This window comes from Bactrocera dorsalis, chromosome 3 (genome assembly GCF_023373825.1).
Source record: "Bactrocera dorsalis isolate Fly_Bdor chromosome 3, ASM2337382v1, whole genome shotgun sequence".
Classification (NCBI taxonomy): Eukaryota; Metazoa; Arthropoda; class Insecta; order Diptera; family Tephritidae; genus Bactrocera; species Bactrocera dorsalis.
Genome location: NC_064305.1, coordinates 38922158 through 38945019, shown reverse-complemented (window position 1 = coordinate 38945019; position 22862 = coordinate 38922158). Strand labels below are relative to the sequence as shown.

General features: G+C 38.1%; 3 protein-coding genes across 5 annotated transcripts in view; 1 reads left to right on the top strand and 2 right to left on the bottom strand.

The window, feature by feature from the left end:
• Positions 1-7856, bottom strand: part of LOC105233068 (lysosomal-associated transmembrane protein 4A) — a 30589-nt gene extending 22733 nt beyond the window's left edge. Inside the window, exons 1-2 of one of the 3 annotated variants that reach the window (XM_049452124.1) lie at positions 7700-7856; positions 7371-7550 (exon numbers count right to left, since the gene is read on the bottom strand). In XM_049452124.1, the coding sequence (XP_049308081.1) occupies positions 7371-7481 (111 nt within the window). In that variant the 5' untranslated portion in view covers positions 7482-7550; positions 7700-7856. Of the gene's footprint in view, positions 1-7370; positions 7601-7699 lie in introns of all 3 variants that reach the window. The other 2 variants (XM_049452125.1, XM_049452126.1) reach the window with 2 other exon arrangements.
• A 1620-nt stretch (positions 7857-9476) lies between these two features.
• Positions 9477-13570, bottom strand: LOC125777350 (uncharacterized). Its single transcript, XM_049452082.1, has 2 exons — positions 13322-13570; positions 9477-13258 (listed from the first exon to the last, which is right to left on the bottom strand). The coding sequence occupies exon 2, from the start codon at positions 12583-12585 to the stop codon at positions 9814-9816; it is 2772 nt and encodes a 923-aa protein (XP_049308039.1). The 5' UTR covers positions 12586-13258; positions 13322-13570; the 3' UTR covers positions 9477-9813.
• Positions 13571-14399: 829 nt separating this feature from the next.
• The window catches only part of LOC105233006 (protein singed wings 2), a 67338-nt gene continuing 58875 nt past the window's right edge, over positions 14400-22862 (top strand). The window contains exons 1-3 of the mRNA XM_049452107.1: positions 14400-14670; positions 14741-14889; positions 15000-15088. Of these exons, the coding sequence (XP_049308064.1) occupies positions 14830-14889; positions 15000-15088 (149 nt within the window). The 5' untranslated portion in view covers positions 14400-14670; positions 14741-14829. The remainder of the gene's footprint in view (positions 14671-14740; positions 14890-14999; positions 15089-22862) is intronic.

Sequence of the window (22862 nt, the reverse complement as noted above, 5' to 3'; positions counted from 1 at the left end):
GCGAGGTGTCTGGCACTGTCCGTGCGCTGTTGTGCGCATAGGCCGTGGACAACGCTGATCTAAAGCAAGGCATACACGCACCAATTATTGTATCAATTTCAACGAATTGTACAACTGATTGCTACGTATATGGGGCAGTTGTATTAGTTGTATCAACTGGTTGGATAAAAATCAAAATTTTTTGATATTTTGTGAAGTTGGTTGTGTTAGTTGGATAGTGTTTGTATTGGTCGTGCGATTTCAAACGATTTCGCCATTTTATTTCGGCTGTCGAAGAGAACGTGTCGTATGTAATAAGTAAAACAACAACTTCCGAACTCATGTTTAAGCAACGAAGTGAATATTCAAAATGAAGTTGGCCTCAAAATTGTATTAAAAGTTGTGTCGTGTGTAGCGACAAGGGCGATTTCTAGCCCAACTCAATCAACCAACTAATTGGTGTGTGTATGCCTTGCATAGTGTATTATTACACGCGGCAACTTTTGTTGCGGCAACCATACAAATTGATTCAGACGATAGTGAAAAGGGTGATATATGTATGTGAAAGTCTGTCATATAATCTTTGTTTTAATTTTGAATTGTAAATAAAATGTATTTCATATGTCAGAACTGATTAATATATGTGATAGAGTGGCCCAAATACCTATAAGGAAAAAGAAACGACAATGGGTTAAAGTAAAGTGAAAGAGAATGAGAAAAAAACTCGAACAGAGTTGCGCAACACAAGTTGCTCGTGTGAAGGTAATGGGCGACAGCAAAAGAGAATCGCCCGAGAATTAGCAACTTTTGTTGCCTAGTGTAATAATAGACATAAAAAAGAAATAATAAAAATAATTCTTGTATATCAAGTACATACATATGTAAGTACTTATCACTATACATACATATATAATATAATAAAAGAGATTCACCAACCGCTGTCGTAGTATTTATTATATTAGTATACTACATGGGAACTATAAACACTAGCTTGGTTAAAAGGGGCCATACACGACACACATGTGCGTTCGATCTGTTTGAAATCGTTTCGCCATACACGACATACAAATTCATTCTGCGTTCGTTCTTCACACAGTGAACATGTGCGACAGGCAAGCGGAACAATTCTTAGAATTTATTTCTAATATAGCACTTTTATATATTTCTTTGTATTTCGTTAATAAGTTCTTCGAATTATCACTTTTCGTTTGCGAAATTGCCACTTTATTTTTTATAAGATATTTATTGATCTGATACGAAATCTTTATTTTCCCCCTGCTTTAGAAGCTTCAAACAATCGATTAAATCTCTTTAAAAATTATCTAAGAATATGTCCAAAAATGTTATAGATGAGAGTTCGAAATATTATCGGAGCTAGAAGGGAAATAGTGACCGAACGTCTAGCAGATATACATACATATGAGCGCTTGGGCAAAAAGCGAAACGTCGTTTGGAATTGGGGCAAAGTTTATTATCTTTGGCATAAAATTATCTTCTATTTAAAATAAAAAAACTAGTCAAGTTTGAAAATATTTTTAAACAACATAAGGAAAATTTTTTTTGGTCAAAAGCCACTTTTTCTCAATTTTTAAAAAATTTGTAAAATTTTACATATTTTTTTTGGAATTTTCTTAGTTTAACTAAAAGATAAATTATTAAAAAATATGAATCTCTTTGAATCTTTTGTTTCCGATATAAATTGCGGCCTGCATCCTGCCCGCCGTCCGACAAATGCACATGCGAGATGCATCGGGCAATTGTGAAAGTTGTTAAAATATATAACTATAAAGCATAGAAATTTCGCTTGAATCAATTATTTCTTTCCCTCCCAAAAAAATAGATTTTTTTAAGCCTCTAAAGCAGGCTCCCCCCTTAACACTTGCCATTGTTCGTTCGCGATCTTCACTGTTCGGCGACACGAGAGAAATGATATTTTGTGTGCACACAGGACCATAGACGACACACATATCGCTCATTTGCTGCAAGACCGGCATAAGTCAAAAAAATCGATTCTCCAGAAAACGCGTTTAAATTTTTCAACTGACTACAACCTTACACGGCGACTCCAATATAAATTTTTCACTCAACATGAAGTATGATATAACGAACAATTCTGCAGCATTAACTCAAAAATCACGTTTTTTGATTTATGCCGGTCTTGCAGCAAATGAGCGATATGTGCACACCAGAGACCTGCATTGAGTATGATCGATCCGGTTTGATCAGCCACGCTCAAAACGGTCACAACTCAGCACAGCGGTTCGCAACAAAATTGTTCGATCGAGTTTCGTGCTCAAAACGAAGGAGTTCGATCAATTGATTTGATTGCTCTGCTTACTGATTGAAACTGATTGTTCGGTTCCGGTATGATGATTGTACAGAAAAACACGATCAAGTCCAATGATGCACGAAAACTCATACATCGATCAAGTGTGCGTTTGAATTGATTGTGATTGAACCAATCAGATCGAGAATTGCCCTGCAAATATGTATGTACATACATATTTGTGTGTTTTAACGGAAACAAGTTGCGATGCATAAAATCCAAAACATTACTGCATATATTTCCGTATTTTTAACGCTTAAAACTAAAATTCAATTAATGCTTAAAATTAATAAACAAAAGTAATGCTTAAAATATTAGGGAACACAAATTTCAAATTTTTATCATTTCTTCATTGAGATCAACAAAAACTTAAAATTAAAAGAAGGTAATAAACTTGGTTTCTTAATCGCTAAAACTTAAAAAAAAAATGAATTTAAAAACAATAAATTATCAACTGAACATGGTCCGAGCCTATTTCTTTTTTCAATTATAATATTTACAGCTAAAGAAAAAGAACGCTCAGCGACTGCGCTGCTGGCAGGAACCACCCGGTATGACCAAACAATATAAATATATGCAATTCCCACGACAGCCGGTTCTACGCACCGGAATTGACTCGGATTTTATCCGACCAAGGGCTGTCCTTTCGGCGATCTAACCCCGTTTGGATCGGTAAGCATTAATTAATAACCAAACTGTATGATTGTGATCGATCGGAATGCAAGCAGCATTCTCGAACATTCTTTGCTGCTCACACAAGGCTTTCGATCGAGAAAAATCATTACGAAACAAGCAACAGTGATTGAAACTGATTGTTCGCTTTGAGCACGCTCGCTTACGATCATTCATTTTTGTTGAAGCAAAGTTTTCCGTCACAAAAAATCTGAGTCAATGATCGGGTATGATTGAAAAAATTGTGATCGGGTCAGCTCTCTGGTGCACACCGATCGTAAAAAATTCAACATTTTCGCGAACATGGATCGGTATGCGCACAAGCCCATACACGAGACCACGCAATCGCACATATACCGATGGCCACATTTGTAAACAAAAAAGTTACTTCTATTATCTTGTGAATTCAGCATAATAAAAATATTAATTGCATGTTAAATGGCAAATAACAAATTTCTATAGATGTGATGTGCAATGTATAAATCTTTTAGTTGCAAATATTTACCAACAACACGCGCAATATTTGGTGAACAACAACAAAAGCTTACTTTTAAAACATACATTTGAGTTTAAAATTGGGTACTTAGGGCAAAAAATAGTAATTTAAAAATATTTTTTTTCTAGTTTATTAAGACTGTCAGTGACATCTGTATCATGTGACTCTTGGTTGAATAATGTTTATTATACGCCTGTCTTTCTGAAGGATATAAACCTCAGAAAACTTTAATAATACACTTAGGTGATGGATTTTATTGGAACTGCTTTTGAAAAGGTGTGTTTAAGTTTTAATCCTTTTTTGTAGTTTTATTATTATTGTAAACAATAATATATTTGGCTTTTTATTACTCTAGTTACAATAGCAGCTTTGATAAGGGAACAATCATTATTTTTTCTATATTTTTAGAGTTGTTTTTAACGAGTGTTGCTCAGGGATGTGATTTACTTTCACTAGAGGATTAAGCAACCAATCAATGAATCTCAACCACTACAACACTATGCACCGCCAATTCCATTCTTTACATACCTACGTATTTTTGTTTGTCCATAACATTTGCACCTATGTATGTATGTACATTTGCCACCGGCAAGAAATTTGCTCCCAAAGTAAGCAAAGGGTAAATTTTAGAATAGCATCCCCCGATTTCGAGTGTTTTTGAGATATTTGCATTTAAAGTTAAAAAATTCGACAATTTAAAGTACGTGTTTTTCCTACTTATAATGATTTTTACAGGCACTTCACTAATTCGTTTCTACTCATTTACAACTATTTTAGGGGAAACTTCAGTATACCATCCCGCGATTTCAGGGTTAAAAGTGGTATGGTTGGATAGAGCTGCTGCTCCAGATTAAGAAAATATATAAATAAACTTATAGTTTTCGAGATATTTGCATTTAAAGTTGAAAATTTTGCAAATTTTATCTTGCGATTTCTCGATTTCTAGTAATTATTTATTTCATATTATGCACTTTTTATGCACCTATACTTCATTACATTGTTTCTACATATTTATTTGTTTAGTAATTATTTAGTTATTTGCTTAAAATAAGCATTTTATATTTTACACAGTTTTCATTCCATGCACAATAACAAAAGCATTCCGTGTTTACAGATATTAAGTGTTGCCATTATTACACATTTATCAAACGAATAAGAATGGATATAAAAACTCAAGCGCAAAAAACAAATACCATCTGAAATTACTTTTCCATTGTAATAAAAAAAGTTTTAAGGCTTATAAGTATGTTTAATCTAATAATTTAATAAAAGGATCATAATTATTGGGGAAACTTTAGTATACGATCCCACGATTTCAGGGTTAAAAGTGGTATGGTTGGATAGGGCTGATGCTCCAGATTAAGAAAATATTTAATTGTTGCCGCCGCAAACTTATAGTTTCCGAGATATTTGCATTTAAAGTTGAAAATTTTGCAAATTTTATCTTGCAATTTCTCGATTGCTAGTAATTATTTAATTCACATTATGAGTTTTTTATGCACTTATACTTCATTACATTGTTTCTATATATTTATTTTTTAGTAATTATTTAGTTATTTGCTTAAAATAAGCATTTTATATTTTACACAATTTTCATTCCATGCACAATAACAAAAGTATTCCGTGTTTACAGATATTAAGTGTTGCCATAATTACACATATATCAAACGAATAAGAATGGATATAAAAACTCAAACGCAGAAAACAAATACTATCTAAAATAAATTTTCCATTGTAATAAGAAAAGTTTTAAGGCTTTATTGGCGGCCTTCGGCCGCGCTTAAAAAAAAATAACCCTGGCCGATCCAACACCGGGGTGTATCAAGTTTTTTTTTTTTAAATTAAAACTCCTTTTCGCGTTGGCGGCCTTCGGCCGCGCTTCAAAAAAATAACTCTGGCCGATCCAACACCGGGGTGTGTCAGGTATTTTTTTGAGTAAAACTCCTTTTTGGCGTTGGGGGCCTGCCCGATCAAAAATCATGATGTATCAAAAAAAGAGGCTATGATTTTAGTATTTGGGGTATAATCTTATTTTTTATTCATTTTTATTCGTTTGATAAATGTGTAATTATGGCAACACTTATTATCTGTCAGCACGGAATACTTTTGTTATTGTGCATGGAAGGAAATTTGTGTAAAATATATAATGCTTATTTTAAGCAAATAACTAAATAATTACTAAACAAATAAATATGTAGAAACAATGTAATGAAGTATAAGTACATAAAAAGTGCATAATATGAAATAAATAATTACTAGAAATCGAGAAATTGCAAGATAAAATTTGCAAAATTTTCAACTTTTAATGCAATTATCTCGAAAACTATAAGTTTGCGGCGGCAACAATTATATATTTTCTTAATCTGGAGCAGCAGCTCTATCCAACCATACCACTTTTTACCCTGAAATCGTGGGATGGTATACTAAAGCCGACCCCTATTTTATATTATTTTTTTCACTATCAAGACAACTTTTATTCAATATTTAAATTTTGTTCAACTATTTTTTTTTTACAACAACAAATGGGTTGCCTTCTAATAAATATCCAGTGTTACCTTATGTACATATTTTAAAAATGAACAAAAAGAAATAAAGAAAATAAATATTACCCCAATAGCAGGAAGTAAATAATACATTATTAGTTTTTCGCATAAAATTCCATTCTGCATTGGCGGCCTTCGTCCGCACTTCAAAGAAACCCTGGTCGAACCAACACCTGGGGGTTTTAGTTCTTTCGGGTTGAACTTCCTTTTGCATTGGAGGCCGCGCTCCAAAAAAATAACCCTGGTCGGACCAACACCTGGGTGTTTTGAGTTCCTTCGCCTTGAACTCCTTTTTGCGTTGGCACTTCACGATTATGAACTGTATTGACGGCATTCTTATATCAATCTTCCTATATGTACATACTATATATTCGATTACAAAATATGGTAACACAAATTTTTGCTTGCTTGCAACCATTTTCTTATTAGGGGTATTCTCTTGCTCTTGCAAAATTGCAGATTGCAAAAATACTACACCGAAATATACAAGGGCACGAGAGCACCCATTGCAGAATCTAGTGATATATGAGCGACTGATTCAGTCAATTTATTGTAAATGACTATTGTGCATGGCTATTGTGAATTGGCGCAAATTTCTGCACACATTTTTAACAAAAAAAATCCAAGACTTTATAATTTAAATAGAAATTATAAAATCTAATTAAAATTTGCCTTTCTCAACAATTTAACGACGTAATATATCTTTATGTAAAATGGCAACTACAACAGGGTTGCAATTTTATTTTTGTGTGACATTGCACGCTAATATACATGGGTTTTGGTCTGACATATTTCACAGCCCTTGCAAATATTTTTCTGCGTGTGTTTGTTGTTGTGCCGTTGTAAATCTGCAATGCTTGCACCGTGCACCGGGTTTTGCAAGAGCAAGAGAATACCCCTATTGTGCAATATTTAACAAAAAATAAATATATATGGGATTTCATACAGAAATGAGTTTACACATTTACAATTTTCAATGCTATGTTTTCGAATCGTTATAACTTACAACTTTATGAGACTTGTGAATTGCACAATAGAAAAGAGTGTAAAATTCATAATAAATAGAAGAACGTATTTTGATTTGTCGAATTTTTGAACTTTAAAGGCAAATATCTCAAAAACCATAAGTCAGCGGCAACTATATTTATGTATATTCTCTTGATCTGGAGGAACTATTTTATATGTACATACCCATTTTAACCCCGAAATCGGGGGATGCTATTCCAAATCCCAGCCTTAACAAAAACTACACCACTAAAATCCCACACAAACCAGGTAGAGCACAGATAAAATTTTGTGCAATTAGCTATATCTATATACATGTACATATGTATGTGTATTTTATCAAACTTACCAAATGCCAGAGGCCAATCATAATGGTGGCTGTGTGGACATGCAAACCAAAGCAACACGTCCATTCTTTATAACGCTGTTGTGGACCCATTTTGATGCGGATCCTTAGCATCGAAAACCCGTATTGGCGTGTTTGTGCTGCTATTTAGTGAGTAACCACTTAACTTCAGCTCCTTGTGCACTGATGAAATAAAAAGCACACACAAACCCAAATTCACATCAATGTTACTACTTTATTTGCATTGAAAGAGAAACGTCATAAGTACAAAATACAATTTGCTTTACTGCCGTCAACACAACTAACTTATATACTTTTGCATCTTCAATTACCTCTGAGATTTTAGTTTACACAACTACAAATTTTAATAATAATATTTACTATTTTCTGGAAGTAAGAGCAGCGACGAATGATCACTAATTTTCACCAGCAAAGCAAAAAAAACGCAATACAGAAAAATATACCCAATCTCAAAAAAAAAAAAAATAAACAGTGTCGTATTTATCGCAATGATGATGCCACCAGTATCCAAATTTCATACATTGTCGACAGGATAAAATTTATGTCATACTACCAGTATTGCTGCGCCTATTGCATTTAGAGACTCTGTATTACTTATGGGAAGCAATATATGGAATACTAATAAGTATGCCATATCTTGAAAACAACAAGCTGTCACTTCAGTAGTTTGACAGCACAGTTTTCATTTCTATGAAAATTTCAAAGAGGCAACATATCCCATTTGCACATATGCCGACGGCATTTTCATCTCGGTAAAATTAAACTTAGTAGAGCGAGTATTAAGACGGTTGTGTTATAATATAAACATAAAGTACATTTTCAAAACAAAATTTTTCCAAAAAATTAAGATTTAGTTTAATATTGTTAATTTACAGAAAAATTATGCAAAATGGGTTGCGAATGAGCGAAGTCTTAAATTCAATAAACTTATACAAGCATAAATAAAAATATAATTGGTCTTTATCATTTTAATTGGTGTATAAAACTTAGGCTATAATTATTGTTACGAATTTACTCTTGCTAGTTTACTTTGTTAGGTTCGTATCTCTGGATTGACAAATAAAATCAACACTGTTTAATTTAATTCAACAACTCTTTATTTCACAACTCGTCTACACTATAGCAGTTTACTCTTAGCACTGATTGATTACGTTGGCGCTGCCACGGCTTATATAGCCACGCACTTCTCGCTGATGCCGACGTGTCCTTCTAGAATATCGCGTCTGGAAATTACCAGAACATACGGCTATACGGCGCCAGACGCAAGCAGACAGTCGCGGCGCCAGACTCAGCAATTGTTTACCTAGACAAGCAGACAGTGCGGCGCCAGATGTCTATTGTTTCGACGAGCAGACAGCCGTGGCGCCAGATGTCTACAACAAGACAAATGCTATTCCATATACCTACAGCTATTGTTCATAATCAGGGATGCATATAACGGGTGATTTTTTTGAGATTAGGATTTTCATGCATTAGTATTTGACAGATCACGTGGGATTTCAGACATGGTGTCAAAGAGAAAGATGCTCAGTATGCTTTGACATTTCATCATGAATAGACTTACTAACGAGCAACGCTTGCAAATCATTGAATTTTATTACCAAAATCAGTGTTCGGTTCGAAATGTGTTTCGCGACAAATTTTGTTCAGCGATGAGGCTCATTTCTGGTTGAATGGCTACGTAAATAAGCAAAATTGCCGCATTTGGGGTGAAGAGCAACCAGAAGCCGTTCAAGAACTGCCCATGCATCCCGAAAAATGCACTGTTTGGTGTGGTTTGTACGCTGGTGGAATCATTGGACCGTATTTTTTCAAAGATGCTGTTGGACGCAACGTTACGGTGAATGGCGATCGCTATCGTTCGATGCTAACAAACTTTTTGTTGCCAAAAATGGAAGAACTGAACTTGGTTGACATGTGGTTTCAACAAGATGGCGCTACATGCCACACAGCTCGCGATTCTATGGCCATTTTGAGGGAAAACTTCGGACAACAATTCATCTCAAGAAATGGACCCGTAAGTTGGCCACCAAGATCATGCGATTTAACGCCTTTAGACTATTTTTTGTGGGGCTACGTCAAGTCTAAAGTCTACAGAAATAAGCCAGCAACTATTCCAGCTTTGGAAGACAACATTTCCGAAGAAATTCGGGCTATTCCGGCCGAAATGCTCGAAAAAGTTGCCCAAAATTGGACTTTCCGAATGGACCACCTAAGACGCAGCCGCGGTCAACATTTAAATGAAATTATCTTCAAAAAGTAAATGTCATGAACCAATCTAACGTTTCAAATAAAGAACCGATGAGATTTTGCAAATTTTATGCGTTTTTTTTTAAAAAAAAGTTATCAAGCTCTTAAAAAATCACCCTTTAGTAATACAAATACAACTTAATACTACTTTTGTAACACTGCCCTCCACTAAAGCCTAATCGTCCCGATTAGGCACAAATCCTCTTGAACCAAATGGGGCGAGCCTCTCCAAATGTACTACTTTCATTTTACATCGTGCTTTCCCATTTCTTTGTATGCGGTATACCACGTCATTAAGTCGTTTCATCACCATATAGGGTCCTTCCCAGGCTGTCTGCAATTTCGGGGACAAGCCTTTCTTTCGAAGTGGATTGTACAACAGGACCAGATCACCTTCTTCAAAACCTTTTGAATTTGCCGCTTGATCGAACCGGTCCTTCATCTTATTGCTCATCAGATGCGTATGCTGTCTTACCATTAGATGCAATTCATTCATTTCTTCCTTTAAGGCAGAACAATAATCTCCATCATTTCTTACAGCTGTAGGATTCGTTCTAATCTTAAGATCAGCAGGGAGTCGCAGATCAGATCCGAAAATAATCTTTGCTGGCGTGTAACCAGTTGTCTCGTGCTTCGCTGAACGATACGCCAGCAGGAACATCTGGATGCACTTGTCCCAATTCCGTTGATCTTTATCAACGATTTTCCGCAGATGTTCTTCGAGCGTTCGGTTGAATCTCTCTACCATCCCATCTGATTGTGGGTATAACGCTGTTGTCCGTGTCTTGTGGATGCCCAATAATGTACAGACTTCTTGGAAAATGGAAGATTCGAAATTCCTGCCTTGATCTGAGTGTAATTCGACGGGCACTCCGAACCTTGTTATCCAATTTTCTACAAACGCTTCGGCTACTGTCTTCGCCTCTTGGTTTGGTAAGGCATATACTTCTGGCCATTTACTGAAATAGTCCATGACAACCAGTAGATATTTGTTTCCGGCCGTACTGGTTGGGAACGGACCTGCAACATCCATTGCGACTCGTTCAAATGGTGATCCCACGTTGTACTGTTGTAGCCTACCGCGACTTTTGGCTTTAGGACCTTTAGCTGCCATGCACTCTACGCAATTACTTATCCATTCTGCTATGGAATCTCGACAACCGATCCAGTAGAACCGTTGTTTAATCTTCTCTATAGTTTTTGTAATTCCAAGGTGCCCTCCACTAGGTCCATTGTGATATTCTTTCAATACTTTTGGGATCATGGACTTCGGTACTATGATCAGCAGACGAGACTGTTTGCCATCTTCGCTTTCCCAGGTACGATGAAGGTATCCATTAACGAGGTTTATGCTGTTCCATTGGGCCCAATATGCTTTTGCAGTTGGACTCTCGCTACTTATTTGTTCCTTTGGTGGTCGTACCCCATTTTCTTTGGCCATTACCAGCTTTGCAAGATCAGGGTCCTCCAGCTGATTGATTCTGATGCGATGAGGAGTCCAATCATCTTCAGGTTCTATATTCAGTGATCGCACGTCGATTATACCTTCTTTTCCTTCTGATTTGGAGCAATGTTTAAATTCCAGTGGACAAGGGCGATGTGATAATGCATCCGCATTTTTGTGGTGAATCCTCTTTCGGTGTTCTGTTGGTTGTTTCCATTTTGATGGGTTTACTTTTATCTTGCAATTTCGGGCAAAGTGACCCGCTTTTCTACAGTTGAAACATCTGCCTGTTGTATTTACTCGCTGTGCAGCAATTGTCTTCAGAGTCTTCAATATTTCTTCCATCAGCGCCGGTTGTTCCATTTCAACCCTTTGTACTTTGTGTGCTGGTTTACTTAGTAGGGAAGCTGTTTCCTGTGTGAGCGCGTGCGAAACCGTTTCAGCAAACGTTCTTTTTGGCAATGCATATGTGGCGCGTTTGGTGTCCACATCACGAATTCCATTTATGAAACATTGAATTTTTACCCTCTCAATGTAATCCACAGGTGCATCTGCATTTGCCAAATGAGCCAGTCGTTCTATTTCAGTTGCGAACTCTTGCAATGACTCGTTCATCTTCTGACCCCTATTTTGCAGTTCGATCTGGTATATTTGTTTCCGGTGCTCACTACCATAACGTCTTTCTATCGCACTCATCAATGCCTCATAGTTGTCCCGTTCACAGTCTGGAATAGTCTGAAGGATTTCTGCTGCCGGTCCTTTCAATGATACAAACAAGGACGCCACTTTGTCCGCTGCATTCCAATTATTGGCCGTTGCTGTCTTTTCAAACTGAAGTTTGAAAATTTGAAATGGAATACTTCCATCGAATGTGGGTGCCTTCAATCTTTGATTATTTGTTGATGGTGCAAGGCCATGTAGTTGCAGTTCTCGCACACGATTACTTAATTGCAGAACTTCTGATTTTAAATTTTCTTCGCCATTTTTTAAAGTGCTTAATTCGTCTTCAAATTTTGAAAATTTCTCTTGCACTTGTTTTTGTAGTTGTGTAGTATTTTCCGTAATCTGTTGTGTAAGGCGAGACTCTAACTGTGATGTATTTTCAGCTATTTGCGTCATTTGCTGTGCCAAACGATTTTCTGTTTGCACTACATTTTCTGTTATTTGTGATATATTTTCAGCTATTTGCTGTGCCAGACGATTTTCTGTTTGCACTGCATTTTCTGCTATTTGTGATGTATTTTCAGCTATTATTTGCTTAATAGCCACTAACAACGTGTTCATGTCTACACTTGATGATGTTCGTTGTTCTTCTACTTTCTCTTCTACCTTTGTAGAAGTTTCTGGCCCAACAAATTCGAACTCGTCCACATTAATTCCATCCGCTTCCATTGCTTCACGTAATCGTGCCTGCAGATCCGCCTTTTGCCCGCTTATCGGCAAATTACGCTCCTCCAGTTCTTTTTTTAATTGCTGAATTCTCAATTCTCCGAATTTAACCATCTTGAATTTGGATTATTTGACAATCCCACTTCTGACACCAATTGTTACGAATTTACTCTTGCTAGTTTACTTTGTTAGGTTCGTATCTCTGGATTGACAAATAAAATCAACACTGTTTAATTTAATTCAACAACTCTTTATTTCACAACTCGTCTACACTATATCAGTTTACTCTTAGCACTGGTTGATTACGTTGGCGCTGCCACGGCTTATATAGCCACGCACTTCTCGCTGATGCCGACGTGTCCTTCTAGAATATCGCGTCTGGAAATTACCAGAACATACGGCTATACGGCGCCATACGCAAGCAGACAGTCGCGGCGCCAGACTCAGCAATTGTTTACCTAGACAAGCAGACAGTGCGGCGCCAGATGTCTATTGTTTCGACGAGCAGACAGCCGTGGCGCCAGATGTCTACAACAAGACAAATGCTATTCCATATACCTACAGCTATTGTTCATAATCAGGGATGCATATAGTAATACAAATATAACTTAATACTACTTTTGTAACATTATTATAGTACGAAAATATAAAATCTGTTTTTACAAGAAATACATTTGTAGAAAAATGTATATTTCTCCTTTTTTTATTTTCCATATAAATTTTTTTTAATCCACATAAAATTGTAAACAGTTCAAGAGCTCAAAATATGCGGTACATCAGCTCGAACCTACCTACGCGAAGGCATTTGCAAATGATAAAATAAAATTTTTATGATAAACAAAATAAATACATGCATCTGACGTGACTGTTGGGCAATTATCCCGTTATTAAACCAATTGTAAAGCTGCTTGATTGATAATGTGCTGAAAACAATGACCGCCATAGACTGCAGCAGCACGAAAGTGAACTGAAAATAGCGTTGTGAATCCTACTACATGAACATTTGTGAGAAGGCAGCAACATAACAATGGGCGGCATGTACACAAGACAACACAGCTCTCCATTTTGCATGTACACAATTTCGTTGTGGTCATACTAATATCTTTCACTTCATTGAAATTTTAATACTTTGTTCAAAGTGAATTTTTTTATGCAAAAAATAAGTAAATAGGTAAATATTTTTGTTTTAAATTATTAATTGATATTTCAAGTGATATAATATAGCTATAATAGAGCTATTTTATGATTTTATTTGTAAAATAACGTCAAGTTTGTTAGAGCTGTGAATAATTTTACATTTTACATATTAGTGGCATCACCATTCTACCTCATCTCTCTAAGTATGTATTTAATATTTGACCCACTAAACACAAAACGACGACAGTCGACAAACGACAAACGAGAGTACGAAAGTGAAATGAAAACAAAACAACACAGCTGTCCATTTTGCATGTACACAACGTTGTGGCCATACTAATACCTTGCACTTCAATGAAATTTTAATATTTTGTTCAAAGTTAAATTTTTTATGCAAAAAATAAGTAAATAGGTATATATTTTTGTTTTAAATTATCAATTGTTATTACAAATGATATAATAGAGCTATTTTATGCTTTTATTTGTAAAATAACGTCAAGTTTGTAAGAGCTGTGAATAATTTTACATTTTACATATTAGTGGCATCACCACTCTTCCTCATCTCTCTTCTTCATTCTACTGTCGTTCTACTGTCGTTGGCAAATAGGAATTAGCGAGAATGACAACTGTCGGCCTACAGTCGTGTTTTCGTGTCGTCGTCAAAATAAGTGTCCATAAGAACGTGTGTAATATTTGACAGATGTCGTTTGTCGACCTGTCGTCGTTTTGTGTTTACAGCATGACTGATGTCGTTTGGAGTCTGTCGCGGCCTTTGTGTTCAGCACATGACTTGATTCAAGCACTTGCAAACCAAACAGCTGTTTGATGTTGGTTATAAAAAAGCACTGTGCAATTGTAAATTAATGAATGAATACTGACGTTCTTCCTAGTTTGAAAAGTTATTGATCAACTAAATTATCCTGAAAAAGGAAGTATAAACATTTTTTAACTGAAAGTTTAAAGCACTTTGATCAGAAAGCAGGTTATCAATATACAGCAGTGAGTGACAAAATGGTCTTATGCAAGGAATACCGCATTTGCATGCCGCTCACAGTGGAAGAGGTAAAAAATAACCTGAATTTTTGTGGTACCTAAAGTTCTTTAAAGTATTGGCATTTTGAACCTTCTGTAGTATCGCATTGGACAGTTGTATATGATTGCTCGCCACAGCTTGGAACAATCTGGTGATGGTGAAGGAGTTGAAGTTGTGGAGAGTTATGAATGCGAAGATCCCGTGCATGGCAAGGGACATTACACAGAAAAACGCATATATCTATCAAGGTGATGGAGTTTAGTGTGTGGTTAGAGTTTGTAAACAGTACTCTATTCAATAGTATTAAATAATAAGTGAATTAGTTGTTTTAATTAATGTATTTCTTCTCTGTTCACAGTCGTTTACCATATTGGATACAAGCCGTCTGTCCGCGTGTATTTTACGTCATAGAAAAGTCTTGGAATTACTACCCTTTCACAATAACAGGTAATTCTACATAATTATTAAAGTCTACCATCATTCAGGCTAATGTTTTTCATATGTTTTGCATTCATTTTTAAAGCACCTTCCACTACTGTAACATTTTAACTAAAAACTTCATTATGCTCTATTTCAAACCGTTTTAGCTTTTTCACACGCTTATTACACTGGTGAACAAAAATCCACTTGTTTTTTTTTTGCGACATGAACAGAACAAAGTGCCACAAAAGCAGAAAATAGCGGCTGCGATTTAGAATAGCATCGCCGATTTCGGGGTTAAAATGGTTATGGGTCGACTTATGCTTTTTGAGATATTTACATTTAAAGTTCAAAAAATCAACTATTTAAAATGCGTCCTTCCTATATGAATTTTACACTTACATATGTACAGTGTAATCCATTTATAATAGACTCGCTTAAGATGGAAACTCTGTTATTATGTAGCTCTTTGTCAAGTCCCAGTTCAATCATATGTAAAAAACTCGGTTAAAATAGACTCGGTTATAATGGACTCCGGTTATAATAGACAATAAAATCGGATTTTGTCCATTATAACCGAAGCTTTCAAAATCAAATTTCAAAACAAAGTCAAAACAAATCAGTTGGCAATAAGCAAAATTTTGTATTTCCCCGCGTTCGATCAAGAGACACAATCAGTCTCTGCAGCAGAAAATGTTCATTTTTTCTTGGAAATAAGTCAAAGAAGGCAAACAACTTCTGCGGTGGGCTGAAAGTGACGTTCGTTGGCTTTTCATTGAGAGTTGTTAATTTTAGGAAAAATGTCGGAAAAAAATAAAAAGCGAGCATTTACATGAAAAATATACAATAATATGCGAAATTGAAGGAGGAACTTCCCAAGCTGACATTTGCTTGAACAAAAACCTAAAAAACAGACTGTTTCGAACATATGGATTAATCGGAAAAAAATTAAAAATTATTGGAAAGTAAACGACAAGAGAAAAAAACCAATAAGGCATTCACCCAAAAGAAAATCACTGACTTTTTTCAAAAGAACTTATTATTTTCTTAATTTTGTATTTTTATTCATAAACTTTATTGCTTTAATAAAAAAACACATTGAATTTACTTTTTGAGTTAAAAATTTTATATTCTGATTAGATGGACACTCGGTTATAATTTGACATGGTCCCGTGGAGTCCATTATAACTGGATTACACTGTATATATTTAACTTTTATATCTACTAGCACTTTACTAATTCGTTTCTAGTCATTTATTTTGTATTAAATAGTGCAAAAATAACTTTAATTCCATATCAAACTCCATTTATTCAAAAAATAAGAAAATGGTTGTATACAAGCAAAAAATTAGTGTCACCATATTTTGTAATGGAATAAAAATACGAAAAAAGAAATATTATGACGTACTAACTAATTATCGTGTGATGAGTAATGTAAAATCTTTCAGAATTCTCATTATCTTGATAAATCCCGGTGTTAGATCGGGCAAAAAGGGGTTCAACGCAAATGAACTGAGCACGCCCAGGTGTTGGTCTGACCGGGGTTAATTTTTTTGAAGCGCGGCCGAAGCCCTCCAATGCAGAAAGGAATTCTATGCGGAAAACTAATGTGTTATATATTTTCTGTCATTGGGGTATTACTTGTTTTCTTTATTTCTTTTGGTTCTTCTGTAAAATATGAACGTAACGTAGCACTGAATATTAGTTAGAATGCATCCCTTTTGTTATTGTATGAACAAAAATAAATGAACAAAAGTTAAATGCTGGATAAAAGTTACTTTTGCACTATTTAATATAAAATAAATATTTAGAAACGAATTAGTAAAATGTTAGTGGATATAAAAGTTAAAAATATAACTATAAAATTCATTATAAATGGGGGAAACACGCATTTTAAATAGTTGAATTTTTGAACTTTAAATGCAAATATCTAAAAAAGCCATAAATCAGCGGCAACTATATATATATACATATATATATATATTTTCTTAATCTGGTGGATCTTCTCTATCCATACATACCCATTTTAACTCCGAAATCGAGGATGCTATTATAAAATTTCTTAAAATGCTACTGTGGATGTTTTTCCGCGATAGTTTGTTTTTTGAGTATCCCTTAACAATGACCAGTAGTAACGGGCAAGCAAACTGGAACTCCCCTTGCCTTGGTACCACTTCTCCACAGCAGAAATGTCTTGGTGGAACCGCTCCCCAGACAGAAAGTGAATTTTAAGGGACATATTGCAACCCATTTTTTATAGGCAGTAATAGGCTTTCACATTTAAAAGAAAATTTTTAACAACGCTTTTAAAGGCACTCCAGGCTGGAAATTTTTGTTTCAGATACAGGAACCCTCTTCCATTTCTGTCCATTGCCTTAACAAAATTCTTCATTAAATCCAAAGAGGGTAGTAATACCTTTTTGGGATCAACTAGAGGTTCACGGGTAACGTTTATTTGTCCCGTTTGAGTGCCTGAGGTACTGGCCACTGCTTCTGTACATAATGACAGTCTCTCGCACGTCTGTCCCATTCGCAAAGGTAGCAACAAGATTTCGTATATCCAAGTTACATTCCAAGAAGAAGGGCTATTACTTTTAGGTCTCCACATGTTGCTCAACCATACTCATGATAACGAATGTGCTCTAAAATAACTCATATTCTCATAGGATATGTATTACCGTTATGAACCTATACCGCCTTTATACTATGTTTAGAGGAATAATGAATAGACGCCAATCACGTGGATCATGTTTCTGTATTAGTGCGTTAAAAAAATGTTAACTTTTGAAAAGTACTCTAGATCTTCTTGAAGAAAGCAATTTGTGAGGTCTTTCTGCCTTTTTCTGTAAAACGTAATATTTACATCACTTTGGAGAAGGTTCCAATCTTTTAGTCTAGATGCTAAAACTTCGGACTGCGATTTTGAAAGACTTAGATCTCGAACTAAGTCATTAAGTTCACCCTGTGAAATTAGATGCGGCACTGTTGAACATCCTGGTAAATCAAATAAAGGATCGCTTGTCATTTCCTTTGCGGTTTCTGTAACATCACTTGAAGAGCTAATCAATTCCAGTTCTTCATCGAGACTCCAAGAATCTGGTGCTTTTAGATTAGGAAGTTGTACTTAACCATATGTTTAGATTTCGGTCCATTACCTTTCATATTCGTGTGGCAAAAATAACAGTCTGGAACATGTTCTTTAGGTTCTCTCCAAACCATTGGCACTGCAAAGGGCATTTTACGTTTTGAACCTTTTAACCAATCTGTTAACAATGTTACAGTAGTTTTACAACAGATGTGAGGGACCCATGCTTTGTCTTGGTCCCCAACTTTAACACCAAAATACAGTTCGTAAGCTTTTAGCACAATCAGAGTAAAAATACGTTTTCCGATTTAAAAGTTAGTTCTCCACACACATAACAACTGTTGGCACTATTTACGCACTGCCTAGCCATTAAACCTAAAAATGTTAAACACAGTAATTGCAAAAACGTAAAAGAATGTGAACTTAAAAATTATCCAAACATATAAAACGTAACCGATTCAGAAACCATTAGTCTACTGATACAAAGCAGGCAGAACCAGTCTAAACCGTTTGAAAATACGAGATGATGCAATAAAATGATATTTTATGTATTGTAAAATCAAAGCCGCAGGTTACAGAATATCTGTGGGTGATAGAAAAATTCTGTTCACAGATTTGACTTCAGGGTATTAAACTGCATTAGAAACACCTAAGAATTTTCATGTCACAAATTATGTGTCTACCAGAGAGCTGCAACGATCACAATTTTTTCAATCATACCCGATCATTGACTCAGATTTTTTGCGACGGAAAACTTTGCTTCAACAAAAATGAATGATCGTAAGCGAGCGTGCTCAAAGCGAACATTCAGTTCCAATCACTGTTGCTTGTTTCGTCATGATTTTTCTCGATCGAAAGCCTTGTGTGAGCTGCAAAGAATGTTCGAGAATGCTGCTTGCATTCCGATCGATCACAATCATACCGTTTGGTTGTTGTTGTTGTTTTAACGGATATGCTAATCCCCGTTAGGATGGTAAGGGTCATCTGTGTTGTCGTCGAGGTCATCTAACGGTCGGCCCAGGAAACGCGGTGTTTCGACGGGGTCGGACCAAAGGGAGGAAGGTGTTAGATGAGTTGGGTTTGTGGGGCATGCAAAGAGGTGGCCAGTGTCATGCGGAGACTCGTTGCATGCAGGACATATATTGGATATGTCGGGGTCGATTCTGGATAAGTAGGAGTTTAACCTGCTACAATACCCAGAACGAAGTTGCGCTAGGGTCACTCGCGTTTCTCGCGGCAACTGGAGCTCTTCATTTGCAATAGGTGGTGCTTTGACTCCAAGAACGCCATTCACGGGAAGGGAGTCGGTGAAGGTGTTAATGGCTCCACTGTGAATGGCGGTCAGTACCTGTCTGAAGTCTGTAGCGTCCGAAGTTCGGTCGGCGTACTGTACGACGTCGTCGACGTAGTCGAGGAATGACCTCTTGATGCTCCTAGGAGGCGGCTCCGCTCCAAGCAGATGGCTGCAAGGGTGATTCCTACGGAAACATCCCAACAGGAACTGCCTGGAGAGGAGTTCATTATGCTTCTTTACAGGAAGCATGCGCGTCTCACTATGGAGGTGTTCGATGGGAGACATCAAGAGACATCCCGTCGTAGTCCGGAGTGCTGTGTTCTGGCAGGTCTGTAGTTTCCTCATCTGCGTGCCACTGCATCCAGGCGACCATATCGGTGCTGCGTAGTTGAGGACCGGCCGGCCGATTGCCTTGTAAGTTGCCAACAACGTTTCTTTGTCTTTTCCCCATGTGCTGCCGGCTAGCGACTTGAGGATCTTGTTGCGGCTCTGTACTTTGGCGATAATCGCGGTCGTATGGGGAGTGAAGGAGCATAGACTATCAAAGGTTACGCCTAAAATTTTAGGGTTATTGACAGTCGGAATTTTGACGCCATCGACTGCAATATCAAGCTCAAGTCTATACTCCTTCGTCCAGTTTGTGAATATAGTCGCTGTGGATTTGGTGGGGGAAAGTTGGAGATTCCGTGCAGTGAGGAAACGAGAAAGGTCGGAGAGGTAGCTGTTCACTTTCGAACACATGCCATCGATTCCATTGCCCGACGTCAATATCGTGCAGTCATCAGCGTACGAGGTTATGGAGACCCCCTCTGGTGGTTGTGGGAGTTTCGAGATATAGAAGTTAAACAGTAGTGGGGAGAGGACACCACCCTGCGGAACCCCCTGTTTAATTCTTCTCAGTTTAGATGTTTCGCCTCGAAATAGTACGGATGACTGGCGACCACTCAGGTAGTTCATGGTCCACCTCTTTAACCCTGGAGGAAGCGTTGTTTTTTCTATGTCCTGCAATAGCGTTGTGTGGTTGACTGTGTCAAAGGCTTTTGACAAGTCCAACGCTACGAGGATCGTTCTCTCACAGGGTGGCTTCTGTTTGAGGCCACGGACTATCTGGGTGTTTATGACGCTAAGTGCTGTGGTGGTGCTGTGCACTTTTCGGAATCCATGCTGGTGGCTGGCTAGGCTCAGGTGGTGAGTGAAAGTCGGGAGTAGCAGAGCCTCAAGTGTCTTCACTACTGGGGAGAGGAGAGTTATCGGGCGATAAGATTCCCCTTTGTTGGCGGGTTTCCCAGGTTTCAGTAGTGGCACCACCCTTCCGATTTTCCACACATCGGGTATTTGAAGGGTGGTTAGTGACAAGTTGAGGACACTGGTGAGATAACCTACTCCCGCCGAGCCTAGATGCTTTAACATTAGCATGTTGATTCTATCAGGGCCAATGGATTTGGATGATTTAGCTTTTGTGATGACACTCTGAACCTCCTCACCGGTGAAAGTAAGTGGCGCGCAGTTGTTTGGCATTTTGCGCAGCCGCCGGTTAACACATCTCTTAGCTTTGTCTACCGAAGGGTGCAGTGTAAACTGCCGGCTAAAATAGCTCGCGCACTTCTTCGGGTCCGAAGAGGCATGACCATTGAATTGAACTTCAACTCGGTCGTCGTGTCTCTTCGGATTAGACAAAGCTTTGACAGTAGCCCAAAGCTTACTCACACCGGTGGAGAGGTTGCAGGACTTCAGGTGCTCTATCCATTTCGTCCGCTTATGTTGATTTACCACTCGCCGAATCTCCAAATTGAGATCCCTTATTCGGGGATCCCCGGGATCGGCATGGCGTAAGGTGTCGCGCTCATTAGCTAAGACAGCTGCTTCGGCTGGGAAATTGGGGCGGATTTCCGCTATTCTTCCAGCCGGGATGAAGCGAGCAGTAGCTGCTGCGATCACCTTGCGGAATTGACGTTCGCCAACGCATACGTCCGTAGGAGTGGGTACAGCGTTGAAGGTGCTCTCAGTGAATTCTGTGAAGCCGACCCAATTAGCTTTTTTGAAGTTAATGAAGGTACGGTTGTCCACAGAAACGAAATCGGGAGGCTTCTCGATCGAGATAATTATGGGCAGATGGTCTGATGCAAGAGTTAGCATAGGTCGCCAGGTTATGCTGTTTATCAGGCCACCGCTAGCAATGGTAATATCCGGCGAGCTATTACAGGTGCCCATAACTCTGGTGGGGGCTTCGTCATTCATTGTGCAGAATGTCGAATCGTCAATCTGTTCCGCCAGCTCCATCCCCCTACGATCATTTGACAGGCAGGAATGCCAAAGATCGTGGTGCGATTTTCACCACGAAGTAGCGCACCTATATTCGGGTGATATCCTGTAGGGCAACATGTAACTGGGGGGATGTATATATTAAATATTTCGAGCTCGACATCGCCTGACCGGATAGCTATGCCCTGACATTCTAGGGTAGTATCCCTGGGGTCGATGTCTTCTTCGATTAAACGATACTGCACGGTGTTGTGCAATATGAAGGCTAGGCCACCACCACCATCTCGCTCGCGATCTTTACGTAAAACGTTGAAACCTGCACAACTCAGAAGATCTGAGCGGCTGTTTAGCTTGGTTTCTTGGACCGCAGCTATCGATACACGTTCCCGATTCATAAGTGCAACTATCTCCTCGATCTTGCTCTGGAGTCCGTTGCAGTTAAATTGAAGGAGTCGGGTTTGTCGCGGGTGTCCGTGGGTGATCCTGGGGGTGAGGGAGTGACGTGTTGGTGGTATTTGTTGCAGCTGCAGAACCCGCGGGGGCGGTTGTCGCACTGGGGTGTTGGTTGGCGACGTCACTGTTGTGAGTTGCGGGGGCAGACTCCTGAAGCATGGGGCAACGTAGGTGACACTCCACTCACGTGTGGTGCGCAGGCCGGAACACGTCGGGAAGTGGCACCAGCCAGTGCAGGAATTGCACTTAACTGATGCGACGTTCCGACGTATGACGGCCTGACACACGGAGCAGACTGTGCGAGGAACCAAGAGTTGCTGATTGGTTCTCGCACGAGGATTGGAGCGGGATGAAGGACCGTAGAGGTCCTTGTTGGCCACTCTGATTGAGTGGCGGCGCGGCGCGCAAACAGTGTGCAGGTTGCACAGCCGTGGAGGCTTGTATCGCAGTATTGCGCAGACAACACGGGGCCACGTAACGCGTGGTCCACTCCCTGTGGGTCTTAAGGCCTGAGCAGGTCTTAAGATGGCTCCATCCATTGCATGTATTGCACCTGACCGAGGTGGAGTTTGGATGGAGCCTTTTAGCGCAGACGCAGCAGAAAAAAATTCCTCCGGGCCCGGGTTGGACTCAATGCCAGCACGAGTCAGGAGGATACGGAGCAACCCTGCTGCAAGGCGTTGCTCTAATGAAGACAAACACAGATT

Coding starts and splice junctions, on each gene's coding strand:
- LOC125777350 (XM_049452082.1), bottom strand. CDS start 12,585: ATGGTTAAATTCGGAGAATTGAGAATTCAGCAATTAAAAAAAGAACTG.